The following is a 17982-nucleotide window of genomic DNA, read 5'->3' as shown; positions in this document are numbered from 1 at the left end:
CTGCCTCCCCCGGTCTCACTTGCATTTCTTTAAGCACCTTTAAGGTGAGAAGAACATCTACGCCAACTTCTTGCAGGATAAGTTCATTCTATTCTAATTGACAGCTTTGCTTAGCCTTACAGACCCAGTTACTTTTTTCTCAGCAGCTATCTTTTCTTTTCACTTTTCTATTTTTCTCTGCATCATCGCCTTACTGTAGAGCCCTTAGCTTTGTTCTCTCCTCTCACGGCAAACAATATGCCTGATACCTAAGGGCTAACAAGTACTCTGGTCAGTAGCTAACTCTCCGAAGGCAGCAATGACAGTTCTCCTGAACTCTTTCCTCTCTTACATTTCCGAAATCCAGTCTTTCACCTTCTTACGAGATTTCCTTTGAAATGGTTCTCAGGTTTACCCTTAACCCTGCATCCCCATGGTAACTATTGTAGCCTTTGCCTTGTAATCAACTGGATTACTGCAATAGCAGCCCAGCAAGTTGCTCTGACTTCAGTCTTTTGCTTCAGGGTCAGCCCACTAGTTCTCTGTCTTTATTGGACATACATCACCTGGGGTGCTTGTTAAAATGAATAGCCTCAGGCTCCATCCCAGATATTTTGATTCAGTAGGTTTAGGATGTTGTTGTTGTGTGCCATTGAGTCAATTCCAACTCATAGCGACCCTATAAAACAGAGTAGAACTAACTGCCTCGTGCGGTTTCCTAGGTTGTAATCTTTATGTGAACAGATAGCCAAGTCTTTTCTCCTGCTGAGCGGCTGGTGGGATTCAACCACAGAACTTGCAGTTAGCAGCTGAGCATTTAACCATTGCACCACTAGGGCTTCCCCCAAATCCTCATTTTAAGAAATATTCCAGGATAATCTGGAGCATACAATTTGCAGTCCGTATATTAAGAAACAATGCTTAGTCACTCCAATGCACCAAAACCAATGAAACTCGTTGCCCTCGAGTGTATTCCGACTCACAGCAACCCTATAGGACCCTATAAGACAGAATGGATTCGAACTGCTGACCTTTTGGTTAGCAGCCGAGTTCCTAACCACTGTACCACCAGGGCTCCAGTCCAATGCACCAAAAAACAAAAACCCAAGCCCGTTGCTGTCAAGTCGATTCTGACCCATAGTAACCCTATAGGGCAGAGTAGAACTGTCCCCCCATAGAGTTTCCAAGGAGCAATTGGCGGATTTGAACTGCCGACCTTTTGATTACCAGCCGTAGCACTTAACCACTAAGCCACCAGGGTTTCCCACTAGGTGATAATTCAGTGCCTGCCTCACTATAGGAACTACATGCATTTTTTTTTTTTAAGTAAATAAATCCTTCATACCAAACTCAGATGAACCCCCCATCCCACCAATTACTTTTATCATACCTCTTTGCTGCTTAAGAGCCTACAAAAATATAATTCCCTAAATGTTATGTCCAAATTCCCCAGTCTGGTTTTCAAGGCTTTCCAATATCTGATCCCATCTACCTGCTAGGACCTTTTCCCACATCTCACTGTTTTCCAGCGAGCATCGCCCATCCGGTAGGCTGGCATTTTCACTGTCCTCTCTATGTTCTGTCTGTCTGGGTCTGACTGAGAAGACACAACTAAGAGACAATATTTGTGCTTCATATTCAAAGAGTGAGGCAAAGACAGACGTGAAAGAATGAGCGGTGAAACTGATAACCTAGAAAGTGATGACCAGGATAGCATGAGGTTAACATCATCTATCTAAAGATGAATTTGTTTCAAATGATGCCTGGTACTGAGGTTTAACCTCTCAGTGGCTACAATGGTTCAATAATGAATGTCCTGTCGGTCTTTTCTCCCAACCAGTTTGCCCATCTTCTATTTGCTTAGATTTTTTGCCTTCTTGCCAACTCACTTCATTCAGAAAGCTTCTGTTTATCCTCACTGTCTCAGCTTAAGTGCCACTTCTTCCTCGAAGGCTTCTTTGACCTGTACTCTCTTTTTGTCCCTCAACTTGCTACAATTCCTTTAGTACACATACTCATTGAATTTTGTTTTCCTTGAAAGCACTCATTTTGGCTTATAACTCTAGAAACATTAATGTTGTTTATTCAATTAATCTCCATCTGACACTCAGCCATAATTTCCACTGAGAGGACCTCATCATTGAACTTTCAGCAGCTCTCCCAGGGAAGTATACAGTGGAGACCCAAATAACTGTTGAAGAAAAAAGGAAAAATTAGCCCTACTATTCCCTTTTTCTTTACTGCTTAGGCTGCTGACGTGGTGAAGACCGGACTGCGCAATGTAATCATGACTTAGGTATATCCCGTACAGAAGCAGCTCAACTTTGTACTCCTGAAGTACACACCACATACACAGTAAAGCGCTTGCAGCCAGGTAGGGCTCACCTCACCAACACGCCCAGACATCGCCAGCCAATTGAGACTTTGTTTTCCAAATATGCTTTCTGTCCATTTTTCTCCCCAAACCTCATCCCCCAGAGCCCAGATGCTGTGCTAATAGGGTTTCCTTTTTACCAGAAAAACTTCCACTAAACACTCAATCTTAGGTCTTTTTCTTACTATTATTTTTTTTTACACTTTAATAGTACCATCTTCAAGCCCTCTTCAGTTTTCTCTTTCTCATTTCCCAAATTCCTGCTTGTGGTTTCCATCCTACCGCTCAAAAAATGTTTTTAGGAGTTGCCAATGATTTGCTTTCATTACCAAGTTAAAATTTCCACATATCCCTATACATAGTCATGAAGAATTAGTTAATAAAAGCAAAAGGGATTTTCTTGGTTGTTATTTTATGTTAGTCTTTGGAACAGGTCACATCCCACAGAGAAGAAAATTCTGTATTAAGTACTTGACATACTTATTCTCAGAAAATATGCCTGAAGTTCATATTGAAAGACATGAAGAGCTTTCCCCAAACTACTTTAAGGCACATATTTTTAAGACAAAATTTTCTGGATGTAGAAATCTAGACAAGAAGACTGGAGGCATTGATAATCCATGGTGGTTTTTCATTCATTTATTCAACCAATATTTCTTGAGCATCTAGGTACAGTTTTAAGTGCTAGGATTACAGCCCCAAGCAAAACAAACAAGTAAAAAAGTTCCTGTTTTTATGAAGCTAACATCTCGGTTGTGAGGGAAGATACTAAACCAATAAATACAGGTATATGTCAGATATATGGGCGGGAGGCAGAGCTTAATGGTCAGGAGAAGAGCTTATTTTTTCTGAGGTACTCTATCCATGTTCCATAAGAATTTTTATTTTTCTTAATAGTAGTCTCATTGTACACTTGTTAGGATGGGTAATGACTTTGTCTGGATTTTATAACGGGAAACTTTTAGAAAAAAAATAATGGGAAACTTGCTTCCTTCTCCCAAACAGCTGTTCTGAGGTTTAGTCTCGTTCTCCTTTGGTAGGATATTTTCCTGAGATAGCAACAGGCCCACTTTATCTGCTGTCTTGCTGGGGAGAGGTAAGGTACCTAAGAAGCATCAAGAATGACTCTATTAGAAAAGGTTAACAGTAAGTAAGATGGTTTGGGCAGGACAAGTGAAGGCCACTAGGCCTTTATATATGAGGATTTCCCATATGAACAGTGTGAACTAAATTGCCTCCACTCAGAGCAGAAGAGGCAATGGGCTGAAGCCAAAACACAAGAATTTCAATTGACGATAAAACATACTGGCGAGGGGATTCTTAGATATTGTACTGAACTGTGTTATCAAGCAAAGGCTGTGGAATCTCCTCCTTTGTCAATCTCTAAGAACGAAATAGACATCACCCTGTCTGGTACAGTTAAGAACGATCTTTTCCTGTAGACAGATGGCCTGGGATTTCATTCTAGGATTAAATGACTGTTTCCTCTTCTTTTAGATCTATGACCATATTTTTAAAATGCTTTTTCCACTGTTTATATTTGCTACTTTATTTATTTCTTCTATAACATTGATTACTCCATTTGGACTATAAATGTATGCTCTTAACCACTTTGTCACACAGCTAGCCAGGGAGGCAGAGAAGGACTAGCACCTAGATTTTCTGCCTTCTGCCTGGGCTACTAAAGTCCACTGGGCCCAGGGTCTTTGCCTAAGGCCTGCCTCGTGATGAAAAGCCAACACAAATCACCTTGTGCCAACTTTCATTCTTCAGAAAATGACTAAGTATGGCTTAAGCATAGATAATAAAATTGCAGCCGAGATGAGCCTGTGACCCATCCTTCATACCCCGGTCTCTCTTTTACTAATCAGTTGTGAGAAACATTTCAAAAGCAGAGAGCGGAAGCAAAGAAATATGAGATACTCAGACTTCTTGAGGCAATTAGAGACTAAAGAGCAGAAGGCAGATCAGTCTTTTTGCCCTGACAGTCTTAAAATATACACTGAAAGTAGACTTTGGAGTTATACTATTTGTGACAGATTTTGACCATAACACATTTTCTAAGAGGAAATAAAAAGTACTCACTTCAGGACAGGCATTCCACCCTCGCATCAGCAGAGATGATATGGGCTTGGGGATGGAATAGCCAACGGGAGGTCTGATGTGGTGGTAAGCCATGTCTGCCGCGGCAGCAGCTGCAAACCAAATGGTCATGTCAAAGTTTTGAGTTTCACATATTTATTTCAAAAAATATATAAGCAGGTTCCCTAGTCGTCAAAATCAATCTGTGGGATACTTGTACACCAGTGTTCATTGCAGTACTATTCACAATAACCAAAAGGTGAAAACAACCCAAGTGTCCTTTAACAGATGACTGGATCAACTAAATGTGGTACACACACACAATGGAATATTTACTCAGCCATAAAAAGAAATGAAGTCCTGATACATACTAGGACACGGATGAACCTTGAAAACATACTAAGTAAAATAAGCCAGAAACAATAGAACAAGTATTTTACCGTCCCACTCATGTGAAGTATCTAGAATAGGCAAATTCACAGAGACTGAGAGATTAGAGGTTACCAGAGAGTCTGTGTGTGTGGGGTGGGGGACTGGAAGTTATTACTTAATGGATACAGAATGAAATGAAAAAGTTTTGGAAACAAATAGTGGTTTTAATTATTTTATCACACACAAAAAAATGCTCCCCCCAAAGCCAATCTGTACAACATCAGATAAGATTAAAACAGGCCTCTCTGCTTATTTTTTTAGTGTTTTAAACAAAATGGTGCATATTTTGATACTATGAGTTTATCATTGTTTACTCATTTGGTTATTCAGTCAACAAATACTGATCAGAGGGAATTTTTAAAAAGTACAAAGAAACAGTGACCCAGGAGCATACAAAGGCCAAGTAGTTTAGAGTGACTGGCTCCTATAGGGTTCCTATGAGTCAGAGTTGACTTGATGGCAATGGGTTTGGTTTGGGTTTGGGGTGTGCACAGGATTTTAAAGGAAGTAAAGATTGAGAGGTAGATTGGACCAGTCTGTCCAATGTAATATATTCCAGGCTAAAGGGCTTAGCTGATACGTAGCAAGAGATGTAGAGCCATTGAACTTTGTACTTCTGAAAACACCTGTATCACTCGGGCAGAATAGATTTTTTTTTTTTCGTTTAACCCTATTACCGGTTATAGGAATGCTTGGACTTTAATTATTAATAATATTAAACTATTAATTGCTAAACTCTGCTAAACCCATTGCTGTCTAGTTGATTCCGACTCATGGCAACCCTATAGGACAGAGTAGAGCTGCCAGATATGGTTTCCAAGGCTGTAACCTTTATGGAAGGAGACTGCCACAACCTTTTCCCGCAGAGTGGCTGGTGGGTTCTAACTGCCTATCTTTCGGTTAGCAGCCAAGTGCTTAACCACTGTGCCACCAGGGCTCCTTTTTTCTGAATATTACTCACTTCAAATTTCCCATTACTGTAGAGTGTCTGTGTTATTCTTGGGACTTCACTGTAGGTTCTCCATCACTAAATATTTTCCTGTCCTGCACCCAGAGATTTCTACAACCCTTTGAAAAGAAACTTAACAGCTACTTTTATAGAACACACCACAATATTCATAGCAATCATGCAAGGTAGGTATTATCTTTACATATGTATGTGTGTGTGTGTGTGTAAATACTTTTTAAAATTTTATATATAATATGGACTGCCAAAAGAATGAACAAATCTGTCTTGGAAGAGGTACAACTAGAATGTTTCTTAGAAGCAAGGATGGAGAGATCACATCTCATATCCTTTGGGCATGTTATCAGGAGGCACTAGTCCCTGGAGAAGGATGTCATGCTTGGTAAAGTAGAGGGTCAGCAAAAAGAGGAAGACACTCAATGAGATGGACTGACACAGTGGCTGCAACAATGGGCTCAAGCATGACAATGATTGTGAGGATGTTGCAGGACCGGGCAGTGTTTCGTTCTATTGTACTTGGGTCTCTATGAGTCGGAACCAACTTGAAAGCACCTAACAACAACAAGTAATTGGTAAGGAGACCCCAGTTGGTGCAAATTGTTAAGTGTTCAGCTACTAACCAAAACATTGGTAGTTTGAATCAACTTAGAGATGCCTTGGAAGAAAGGCCTGGTGATCTAGTTCCAAAAACCCTGCGAAGCACGGTTCCTCTGTGAAATTCACAGGGTTGCCATAAATTGGAACTGACTCAACGGCAACTAGTTTTTTTTCTAGTTTGGTGGTTGGTACAGCCAGGAATCAAATCCAGATCTGTCTTGTTCCAAAGTCTATGCTCTCTTTAGCATATTTTGCATTGAAAATACTTTGTAAACAACACATGAAGCTCTTTCTGTTCCTCAGAAATAATTGCTCTGTACCAGCGGGAGGCTTAAATTCCAGGTCATTGCTATTTCCTGTCTGCCAGATTGTTGTGTCCTAAACCTCTGTCTATATTTTAATAACTTTTGAGATATGACTGATAATCCCTGCCTCTCCCTCACCAAAATTTACCCCACTTAAATTCTATTTATCATTAACTTCCAGTAGGTTTCGTGAAATTAAATGCAATGTAACTTAACATTTTGCTTTATGGGTCATTCAGAATTACTACCTAATTTTACCAATTGTAAAATAAGTACTTGCCCAACGTAGAAATTTAGAAAATAAAAAGATTTAGAAAGAATAAAATCTTATTATTCAGAAGAACCAGTGTTAAAATCTTATCATACTACCGTTGGATATTTCTTCTCTATTTATATCCTTGAGCTTCTGTTGGATATACAATTATATAATCCTTTTTTTTCCTAACTTAAATATAAGCATTTTCCCAAGTTATTAAAACTTTATGTTAACATTTTATTTAGTGATTCTGCATTTAGTGGGATTTATTTAGCCATTCCTCAGTTTTATCTTACTGCAAATTTGGGTGAAAACACTTCAAAGAATATCTGTTTAAAATATGACTCTCTGTTTCACAGGTTATTTATTTACAATATTTTATGGCATGGAATAAGTATGTCAAAAGGCAACTACTTTCAAGACTTTTCATACCTACTGATAAACTGCTTTCCTAACCAGTTGTACTTATAACAAGTATATGGGAGGGCTAATTTACACCTGTCCCAGAATTGGGTATTCTATTGTATAAAGGATTTTCCTAATTTGAAGTGGTTAAGAGCTTGGCTGCTAACCAAAACATCTGCAGTTTGAGTCTACCACCCATTCCTTGGAAACCCTGGGAGGCAGTTCTACTCTACCCTACGGGGTCGCTATGAGTCGGAATCAACTTGACGGCAATGGGTTTGGTTTTTTTGGTTTAGGGGACACAAATGGTTTGGAGTTGGCTAACCTAAGGGTTGGCAGTTGAAAACCACCCAGCAGCACTGTGAGACAAATGCGTGATGATCTGCTTCTGTTAAAGTTACAGCCAAGAAAACCCTATGGAACAGTTTTACTCTATAACACATGGAGTCACCATGAGTTGAAATCGCCTTGAAAGCAATGGGGTTTTTTTTGTTTGTTTGTTTGTTTTCAGTTTGCTATTTGGGAGGTAAATATATCAGCTCACTTTTGTTATTTAAATTGCATTATTTGATAAGTAGTGAGCCTTAATGTTTTTCCAAATATTTATTAGTTATTTGTACTTAAAATCTGAAGTCCATATTCTTTGTCTACCTGCCTACTGGCATTTTAATGTTTTTTTAAAATATTTATTGTGCTTTAAGTAAAAGTTTACAAATCAAGTCAGTCTCTCATACAAAACCTTATATACACCTTGCTATATATATTTACTCCTAGTTGCTCTCCCTCTAATGAGACAGCACATTCCTTCTCTCCACCCTGTGTTTCTGTGTTCATTCAGCCAGCTTCTGTCCACCTAGGCCATCACATGGCACCTCCAGACAGGAGCTGCCCAGATAGTCTCATGTGTCTACTTAAGCCAAGTCTACTACTCACCAGGATCATTTTCTATCTTGTAGACCAGTCCAATCCCTGTCTGAAGAGTTGGCATTGAGAATGGTTCCTGTCTTGGGTTACAGAAGATCAGGAGACCATGACCTCCGGGGTCTCTCTAGTCTCAGTCAGACCGATTAAGTCTGGTCTTTTTACTAGAATTTGGGGTCTGCATCCCACTGCACTCCTACTCCTTCAGGGATTCTCTGTTGTGGTCCCTGTCATGGCAGTCATCAGTTGTAGCTGGGCGCCTTCTAGTCCTTCTGGTCTCAGGCTGAAGTACTCTTTGATTTATGTGGCCCATTCTGACTCTTGGGCTCATACTTACCTTGTGTCTTTGGTGATCTTCATTCTCCTTTGCTCCAGGTTGGGTTGAGACAAATTGTTGCCTCTTAGATGGCCACTTGCTAGTGTTTAAGACCCCACCCAGATGCCACTCTCCACAATGGGATGCAGAATGTTTTCTTAATAGTTTTTATTATGCCAATTGACCTAGATATCCCCTGAAACCATGGTCCCCAAACCCCTGCCCCTGCTACTCTGGGTTTTGAAGCGTTCAGTTTATTCGGGAGACTTCTTTGCTTTTGGTATAGTCCAGTTGTCCTGACCTTTCCTGTATTGTGTGTTGTCCATCCCTTCACCTAAATCAGTTATTGTCTATTATCTAATTAGTGAATCCCCCTCTCCCTCCCTCTATCCCTCTACCCTCTTGTAACCATCAAAGAATATTTTCCTCTCTGTTTAAACTATTTCTTGAGTTCTTATAATAGTGGTCTCATACAATATTTGTCCCTTTGCAACTGACTAATTTCCCTCAGGATAACGCCTTCCAGGTTCCTCCATGTTATGAAATGTTTCACAAATTCATCGTTGTTCTTTATCGATGCATAGTATTCCATTGTGTGAATATACCATAATTTATTTATCTATTCATCTGTTGATGGGGACCTTGGTTGCTTCCTTCTTTTTGCTACTGTAAACCGTGCTGCAGTGAACATGGGTGTGCATATATCTGTTCGTGTAAAGGCTCTTACTTCTCTAGGATATATTCCAAGGAGTGAGATTGCTGGATCGTATGGTAGTTCTATTTCCGGCTTTTTAAGGAAGTGCCAAATCGATCTCCAAAGTGGTTGTACCATTTTTCATTCCCACCAGCAGTGTATAAGTGTTCCAGTCTCTCCACAACGTTTATTATTCTGTGTTATTTAGATTACTGCCGGCCTTGTTGGAGCAAGATGGAATCTCACTGTGGTTTTGAATTGCATTTCTCTAACGGCTAATGATCATGAGCATTTCTTCATGTATCTGTTAGCTACCTGAATGTCTTCTTTAGTGAGGTGTCTGTTCATATCCTTTGCTCATTTTTTAATGGGGTTATTTGTCTTTTTGTAGTTGAGTTTTTGCAGTATCATGTAGATTTTAGAGATCAGCCGCTGATTGGAGATGTCATAGCTAAAAACTGTTTCCCAGTCTGTAGGTAATCTTTTTATTCTTTTGGTGGAGTCTTAGGATGAGCATAGGTGTTTGACTTTTAGGAGCTCCCAGTTATCTAATTTCTCTTTTGCTGTTTTTTTAGTTCTGGTAATGTTTTGTATACTGTTTATGCCATGTGTTAGGGTTCCTAGCGTTGTTCCTATTTTTTCTTCCATGAACTTTATCGTTTTAGATTTTATATTTAGGTCTTTGATCCATTTTGAGTTCGTTTTTGTGCATGGTGTGAGCTATGGGCCTTGTTTCACTTTTTTGCAGATGGATATCCAGTTATGACAGCACCATTTGTTAAAGAGACTACTTTTTCCCCATTTAACCTACTTTGGGCTTTTGTCAAATATCAGCTGCTCATATGTGGATTGATTTATGTCTGGATTCTCAATTCGGTTCCATTGGTCTATGTATCTGTTGTTGTATCAGTACCAGGCTGTTTTGACCACTGTGGCGGTATAATATGTTCTAAAGTCAAGTAGTGTGAGGCCTCCCACTTTGCTCTTCTTTTTCAGTAATGCTTTACTTACGTGGGGCCTCTCTCCCTTCCATATGAAGTTGATGATTTGTTTCTCCATCTCATTGAAAAATGTCACTGGTATTTGGATCGGGATTGCATTGTATGTATAGATCGCTTTGGGCAGAATAGACATTTTACAATGTTGAGTCTTCCTATATATGAGCAAGGTTTGTTTTTCCACTTATGAAGCTCTCTTTTGGTTTCTTGCAATAGTTGGACTTCGTAGTTTTCTTTGTATAGGTCTTTTACCTCTCTGGTTAGATTTATTCCTAAGTACTTTATCTTCTTAGGGTCTATTGTAAATGGTATTGATTTGGTGATTTCCTCTTCCTTCCTCTCTTTGTTAATGTAGAGGGATCCAACTGATCTGTGCATGTTTATCTTGTATCCTGAAATTCTGCTGAACTCTGCTATTAGTTTCAGTAGTTTTCTTAAGGATTCTTTAGGTTTTTCTTTGTACAAGGTCATGTCATCTGTAAACAGAGATACTTTTACTTCTTCTTTGCCAACTTGGGTGCTCTTTATTTCTTTATCTAGCCTTATAGCTCTGGCTAGGACCTCCAACACAATGTCGAATAAGAGTGGTGATAAAGGGCATTCTTGTCTGGTTCCTCTTCTTATTGGGAATGGTTTCAAACTCTCTCCATTTGGGATAATGCTGGCTGTTGGCTTTGTATAAATGCCCTTTACAATGTCTAGGAATTTTCCTTCTATTCCTATTTTGCTGAGAGTTTTTATCACAAATGGATGTTGGACTTTGTGAAATGTCTTTTCTGCATCAATTGATAAGATCATGTGGTTCTTGTCTTTTGTTTTATTTATATGATTACATTGATTGTTTTTCTAATGTTGACCCATCCCTGCATACCTGGTATGAATCCCATGTGGTTGTGGTGAGTTATTTATTTATTTTTTTGATATGTTGTTGAATTCTATTGGCTAGAATTTTGTTTAGGATTTTTGCATCTAAGTTCATGAGGGATATTGGCCTGTAATTTTCTTTTTTTGTGGAGTCTTTACCTGGTTTTGGTTTCAGGGTTATGTTTGCTTCATAGAATGAGTTTGAGAGTATTCCATCCTTTCCTATGCTCTGAAATACCTTTAGTGGTAGTGGTGTTAACTCTTCTCTGAAAGTTTGGGAGAATTCTCCAGTGGAGCCATCAGGGCCAGCGCTTTTCTTTGTTGGGAGTTTTGGATTACTTTTTCAATCTTTTCTTTTGTTATAGGTTTATTTAGTTGTTCTGTCTCTGTGTTAGTTTAGGTAGGTAGTGTGTTTCTAGAAATATGCCATTTCCTCTAGGTTTTCATATTTGTTAGAGTGTAACTTTTCATAGCACTCTGTTATGATTCTTTTAATTTCAGTTGGTTCTGTTGTGATATCGGCCATCTCATTTCTTATTAGGGTTATTTGCTTCCTCTCCTGTTTTTCTTTTGTCAGACTGGCCAATGGTTAATCGATTTTGTTAATCTTTTCAAAGAACCAGCTTTTGGTCTTGTTAACTCTTTCAACTGTTTTTATGTTTTCTATTTCATTTAATTCTGCTCTGCTTTTTATTATTTGCTTTCTTCTGGTGCCTGAGAGTTTCTTTTGTTGCTCTCTTTCTATTTGTTCAAGTTGTAGGGATAATTCTTTGATATTGGCCCTTTCTTCTTTTTGTATGTGTGCATTTATTGATATATTGCCTTGATTTCCTCTCCATATGGAAGATCTATGCCTATTTTATTTAGTCCCTCTTTGATTGTCATCTTTTATGTAATGACTTCACTGATTCCCTGTTTTGAGCTTTTTGGATTTTTTTAGTCTTGATTTATTTTTATGATTTCACTATCTGAGTTGATATCTGGATGCTCTGTTCTGTGTTCTAGTGATGGGTCTATATCTGATATTATTGATTTTCTATCCAGAGGATTCCCTTCAGTATTTCTTGTTGTTTTGGTTTGTTTTTTGCAAATTCCCTAAGCTTCTGTTTATCTGTAAATGTTTTAATTTCCCCTTCATATTTGAGAGACAGATTTGTTGGATATATGATTCTTGGTTGGCAATTTTATTCTTTAATGCTTTATACATGTCATCCCATTGCCTTCTTGCCTGCATGGTTTCTGCCGAGGAGTCCAAACTTATTCTTATTGATTCTCCTTTGTAGGTGACTTTTTGCTTATCCCTGGCTGCTCTTAAAATTTTCTCTTTATCTTTGGTTTTGCAAGTTTGATGATAATACGTCTTGGTGACTTTCTTTTGGGATCTACCTTGTATGGGGTTTGATGAACATCTTGGATAGATATCCTTTCATCTTTCACGGTATCAGGGAAGTTTTCTGCCAACAAACCTTCAACAATTCTCTCTGTATTTTTTGTTATCCATCCCTGTTCTGGTATTCCAATCATTCACAAGTTATTCTTCTTGATAGAGTCCCACATGATTCTTATGGTTTCTTCATTATTTAAAATTCTTTTATCCAATTTTTCATCAAATATATTGGTGCCAATTGATTTAACCAGTTCGTAGATTCTGCTCCTGTGACTTTCTATTGAGCTGTATCTAATTCTGTAATTTTATTGTTAATCTGAATTTCTGAATGCTGTCTATGAATTCTTGCAGTTTATTAAATTTTTCATTATGTTCTTGAATAATCTTTTTAATTTCTTCAAGTGCTTTATCTGTGTGTTCCTTGGTTTTTTCTGTTTGTTGCCTGGTCTCATTCCTGATGTCTTGAAGAATTCCATACATTAATCTTTTGTATTCAGCATCTGATAATTCCAGGAATACATCTTCATCTGGGAGAGTCCTTGATTCTCTGTTTTGGGAGTTTGTTGAAACAATCGTGGTCTGCTTCTTTATGTGATTTGATATCGACTGTTGTCTCCAAGGCTTTTATAAGTTATGTTAATTTATTTTATGTTTGCTCACTGCATCCTAGTTTGCTTTCTGTTTCAATACAGCCAAGTAGGCTACTAGAGTGAGCTAGCTTGGTTACTGGAGCCTTTGAAGCACTAATGTCCTGTTACCAGATGGATAGAGCTGTTACCTGGTATATGAGCCTAGGAGTCCATTCACTATTCTTGTATCGATTCAGTTCAGGTGTCCTGAGTCAGTCACCTAGTGTGTGGTGTAGGTTCTCACCTACTATCTTAGAGGAGCAGTGGTGATGGATGTATGCACTGGTTTCTGGTAGCAGTAGGGAGTCACACTCTGAGGAAGGCAGGGGGCTCACAGCCTCCTCCCAAGTGTCAGTGAGAAGGAGTGTCTCTGTTCTTTAGAGCGCTCTGGTGGGTAGGTTCTGCAGCTGTACCTTAGGCACCCAATGCTTATAACTGTAAGAACTGGTAGGCACCACTGTCCTTTTGCAGGTGTCTAGGTTGTGTGGATGGAGCCTCCACTCCTCAGGCCCATGCTGTGGGTAGGTGAAGGCCCTGTTTAATAGGCAGAGTGGTATCAGACCTCCAAAACCAGCCTCTCCACTGTACAGCTGAAGCAGTTACAGTCAGACCTCAAACAGATTTGCCCTTGCAATGTAATAGCCACCTGGATCTATGCTGGGGTGAGAGGCAAAATCTGTGGATCACTTATGCCTGAACTGGAGCTGCTTCTGCTCTGAGGTTCCAGACTAGGGGAGACTGCAGAGTATTTCCCCTCCCGTTTGTTAATTTGTTCCTTCTGCCAGGTCATGAGAATGGCTCATGGAGTGCAGCAGGTTTTATCTCAGGCCCAGGGAAATCAACTGTTAATGCAGCCATCTGGGACAGAGTGGGGAGAGATCAGATAGATAGGAGAGAGTTCTTTCAAAAGAAGGAGCTATTAGATCTGTGTGCAGTAAATTAGGCAAAATCAGTTATCTTGTGTCAAGAGCACTGTTTTATCTCAGATTCCAGAGGCGTGTGTAGCCTGTGTGTGATGGCTGGGTCCCCGCTGAGATTGCTCCAGGGAGTTAGGGCTGGGTCTCCGCCAAGATTGCCCCAGGGGGTTAGCACTGCGTCCTCACGCTTGCCTTCTTTCACTGAAGAAGCTATGTCCTAAACTCCACTGCCAGTCCCGCAGCTGTCATACCAGAGGGTTGGGGTACTGGCACTTCTGTTGCTTTCTTTCACTGAAGCAGCTGCTTCCTAAATGCCACAGCAAGCCCCATTGTAGACACTCCATAGGGTCAGGGGTGCGCCACTCTGCTTGGCTTCTTTCACTGAAGCTGCCATGTCTCTGGAAACTACCATCAGCCCCACCACAGTTGCGCCAAAGAATGGTGTCAAGGGATCAGAGCTGAGGTGCTGCTCAGGCTAGGCAACTCGTCACTGCTTCTGCACCATGTCTCCCTCCCCTGTCGCTCAGACCGATTCCTTAATTTTTTCTTTAATGTTCACAGTTTCTAGTTTGTCATATATATAATCGATTCACTTGTTTTTTTGGGTCTTTGTTGTAAGAGGGATCTGCTGAAGCTTCTGGCTAGTTCACCATCTTGGCCCAGCTTCATGTTTTCTTACAACAGCTGTCTTAATTGTGTAATGGTTTCAGGTTAAGGGAAGAGTTAGGAATTTCATTTCCACTCTTGCCTTCAGTGTCCTTTGTAGAATATTTGCATTGTCACATTTGCCAACCATTTCTAGCTACTATCAGGTAGAATTATAATTGCTGACACCAAGAAAAGAAGAAACAAAAGATTGATCAAAACATATTTAGCAAACTTAATATGACTTGTGAAATGTGTCCTTTGTGCCAAAAAACTAGGTATATTAGATTCCTTACATTGGCTACTCTTGACTATTTTTAACCCTTTCTGGAATGAGGTAAATAATTAAGTAAACTAATCATCTGTTTGCTTGCGATCATTGCTTAATGATCATTGACCTTCTAAGTCTACTCTAGTTTTCCACCTTATGACCTTTTTGATACTGTTGAGCCATAAGCACAGAAACCTGTATAGGGAGTAAATTTTAACTAATTATACATATCCTAATGGGTATAGAAGAAGCCCTGGTGGCCTAGTGCCTAAAGTGATTGACTGCTAACGAAAAGGTCAGTGGTTCGAAACCACCAGTGGCTCCTCAGGAGAAAGATGTGGCAGTCTGCTTCTGTAAAGATTTATAGCCTTTGAAACCCTGTGGGGTTGCTATGAGTTGGAATTGACTCAAAGACTGTGGGTCTGTTTTTTTTTTGGGGGGGGGGGAGGTAATGGGTGTGGAGGGCCTATTCACAGATTGAGTTAAACTTAGATGTAGGGGCAATCACCTCCTTTGAAACTCTTTTAGACCCTGATATCAAGTGTATAGACTTACTTGTTTGCATCTTGGCACAGTGTCTGGAAAATCAGTTTAAGATGAATGATATTTAATTCTTCATTATTCAAAGTGGATTTTCCAAGGCCTTGGCATCTCCTTCTCCCTTTTACTTTATGTACATTTGGCAGTGATATTACTCATTAACACTTCTGCCAGAAAGTGGGAAATACAACATGAGTGGTCATGGAATTGAAATTTGCTAGCTTTGAGATTGCTTTGTCAGTCTTGTCTAGATGGCCATGTTATACTAACAGCTGGGATATTTTTCTGGTATTCCAGGTTCAGGAAAGAGACTGTCAGCCCATTAATCAAATTTTTACCTTGATTCCTACATAAAATATGTTAAATGATTTATGTAAATGTTAATTCTGATTTTCACAAATGAAATTTTGCCATTAAAACAGAATAAGGCTAATTTTCTTTTTTAAGGCTAATTTAGAAAATGTCAATAGCTACTGAGCAACTATTATTTCTTCAACACTGCCCTGAGATAATTAAGCTTAATAAAACTTAAAATCTAGAGTCTAGGGTAGCACTGTCTAATAGAACTTTCTTCAATGATGAAAATACTCTGGGCTGTTCAGTATGGTAGCCACTAGCCATATGTAACTACTGAGCACTTCAAATGTGGCTATGTGTTGATTCTTGGTGTACAAATGAAAGAGTTCAAGCTTTTTAATTTTTTTTAACTTTAACTAATGTAATTTAAATTTAAACATTCATGTTACAGGTGGCTTTTGTTTTAGACAGATAATTCTAAAGCAAAGCTTTCTTCCACTCCCATTTCCTGAATAATGATACTTGAGGTAAACGCAATATTGTGAGTCGGCCTTAAGGGTCTATATAACCATGGTATCCATTTTGTGGATTCAAGTTCTTCATCATTTATCAGTACTATATCAAGGAAAGAAAAGCCTTGAACTGAGATTGTCAGTGCTGTCTCTCAAAAGAGATAAGACAGTGAGCTACAGAACAGGCATTCAGTACAAGTGATAATTTTCATTTACTTATTCATGTGACGAAACATATTGAGGATTCTATGTAATTGGTGATAAGCTAGGAAAAAAATCTGTATAGTGTAATGCTTTTTAGTAAAATTTAGTGAATGAATAAATGGATAATAAGGAAATTAATGACTGCTTCTTATGGTCCAATCATAAATTCTGACATGTGATTCCTTTGGCTTAGAATGCTCTTTCCTACCATCTTTTCCTGCCATAACATCTACTGTCATTTAGGTCTTAGCTTAGATGGAGTTTCTCTGGCTGTCCTTCTTGGATATTTCCATAGCCCCCTGCACTATCTATCATAGCATATATTACACTTAATTGCTAATTTACTTGCTTGCCTCTGCAAATAGATTGTAAGGCCTGTGAAGTTAGGAACTGTGAACTTTATGCCACATGCCTAACACAATGACTGGCAATTAGTAGGCATTCAGTAAATAAAGTATTTACTGAATGAATCAATAAATTAGGTAAGTCAAAATATGATTTTACTGGAAAATAATATAGATTCTGATATATAAGACCTGGTAAACATTTACTGAATGAAAATTTGGATTAATGCCAATTAACATCTTACTCATTATTATGTTTTCAGGCTAGAACACAATGCCTAGCCATCAAGAAACATTGTCGAATGAGTATAATAGTTTAATATTAAATTACAACAAAATATGATGAATTATTGAAATCTGGTGGCATATTTGGTCTATAACATTTTCTTTTGTTTGAAACATTTGGGGAAAAAGGTTTTAATAAACTGAAGGAGTACAAGATCTTCAGAAATGCTCTTAACCAGGAAATCTGGAGGCCTGATTTCCAGTCTGGCTTTGCTCTTAACTCTCTGTGAGATCCTAATTAATCCAATTTGCCTCTGTGGGTATTAATTTCTCTAAATGTAACATGAGGTGGTGAGGAGGTAGTATAATGTTTATGAGTACCTGCTTTGGGGAGCCATGCATTTAAGCCTTGCCTATAAAAAAATAAAAAATAAATTTTTATTTTTTATTTTTTTATACTTCATACTACATGTGACATTGAGCCTATGTCTTGTCCTAATAGAACCTAAACCACAGGTTGTTATTAGGATTAAGTGAGATAATGTACATACAGCACCTCACACACTGTTGGCTTTCAATAAGTGTTAGCTGATGTTGTCCCTGTTATTATTATCATCTATAGATATAAGTGTCTTACTGATTCCTGTTAGTCTGGACCTAAGAACTAAATATCTGAAACATCCTTGTACATTTTCTGTTCCGTTTGAACCAGAAAATTTAGTTCCTTTTGAGACATTTTCTCTCTGAGTATGAATCCCAACTAAAACATTACATTGAGTTACTGCAAATTTCTAAGCTACAAACCATCTCTTGTCATCCGC

General features: G+C 38.7%; 1 protein-coding gene across 1 annotated transcript in view; it reads right to left on the bottom strand.

The window, feature by feature from the left end:
• Nucleotides 1-17982, bottom strand: part of TNNI3K (TNNI3 interacting kinase) — a 381325-nt gene that overhangs the window by 87380 nt on the left and 275963 nt on the right. Inside the window, exon 21 of the mRNA XM_010591188.2 lies at nucleotides 4439-4548. Coding sequence (XP_010589490.1) covers nucleotides 4439-4548 — 110 coding nt within the window. The remainder of the gene's footprint in view (nucleotides 1-4438; nucleotides 4549-17982) is intronic.

Source organism: Loxodonta africana, chromosome 3, assembly GCF_030014295.1.
Source record: "Loxodonta africana isolate mLoxAfr1 chromosome 3, mLoxAfr1.hap2, whole genome shotgun sequence".
Lineage (NCBI taxonomy): Eukaryota > Metazoa > Chordata > Mammalia > Proboscidea > Elephantidae > Loxodonta > Loxodonta africana.
Note: the sequence above shows the minus strand (reverse complement) of the source record. Positions and strands in the feature narration are given on the sequence as shown.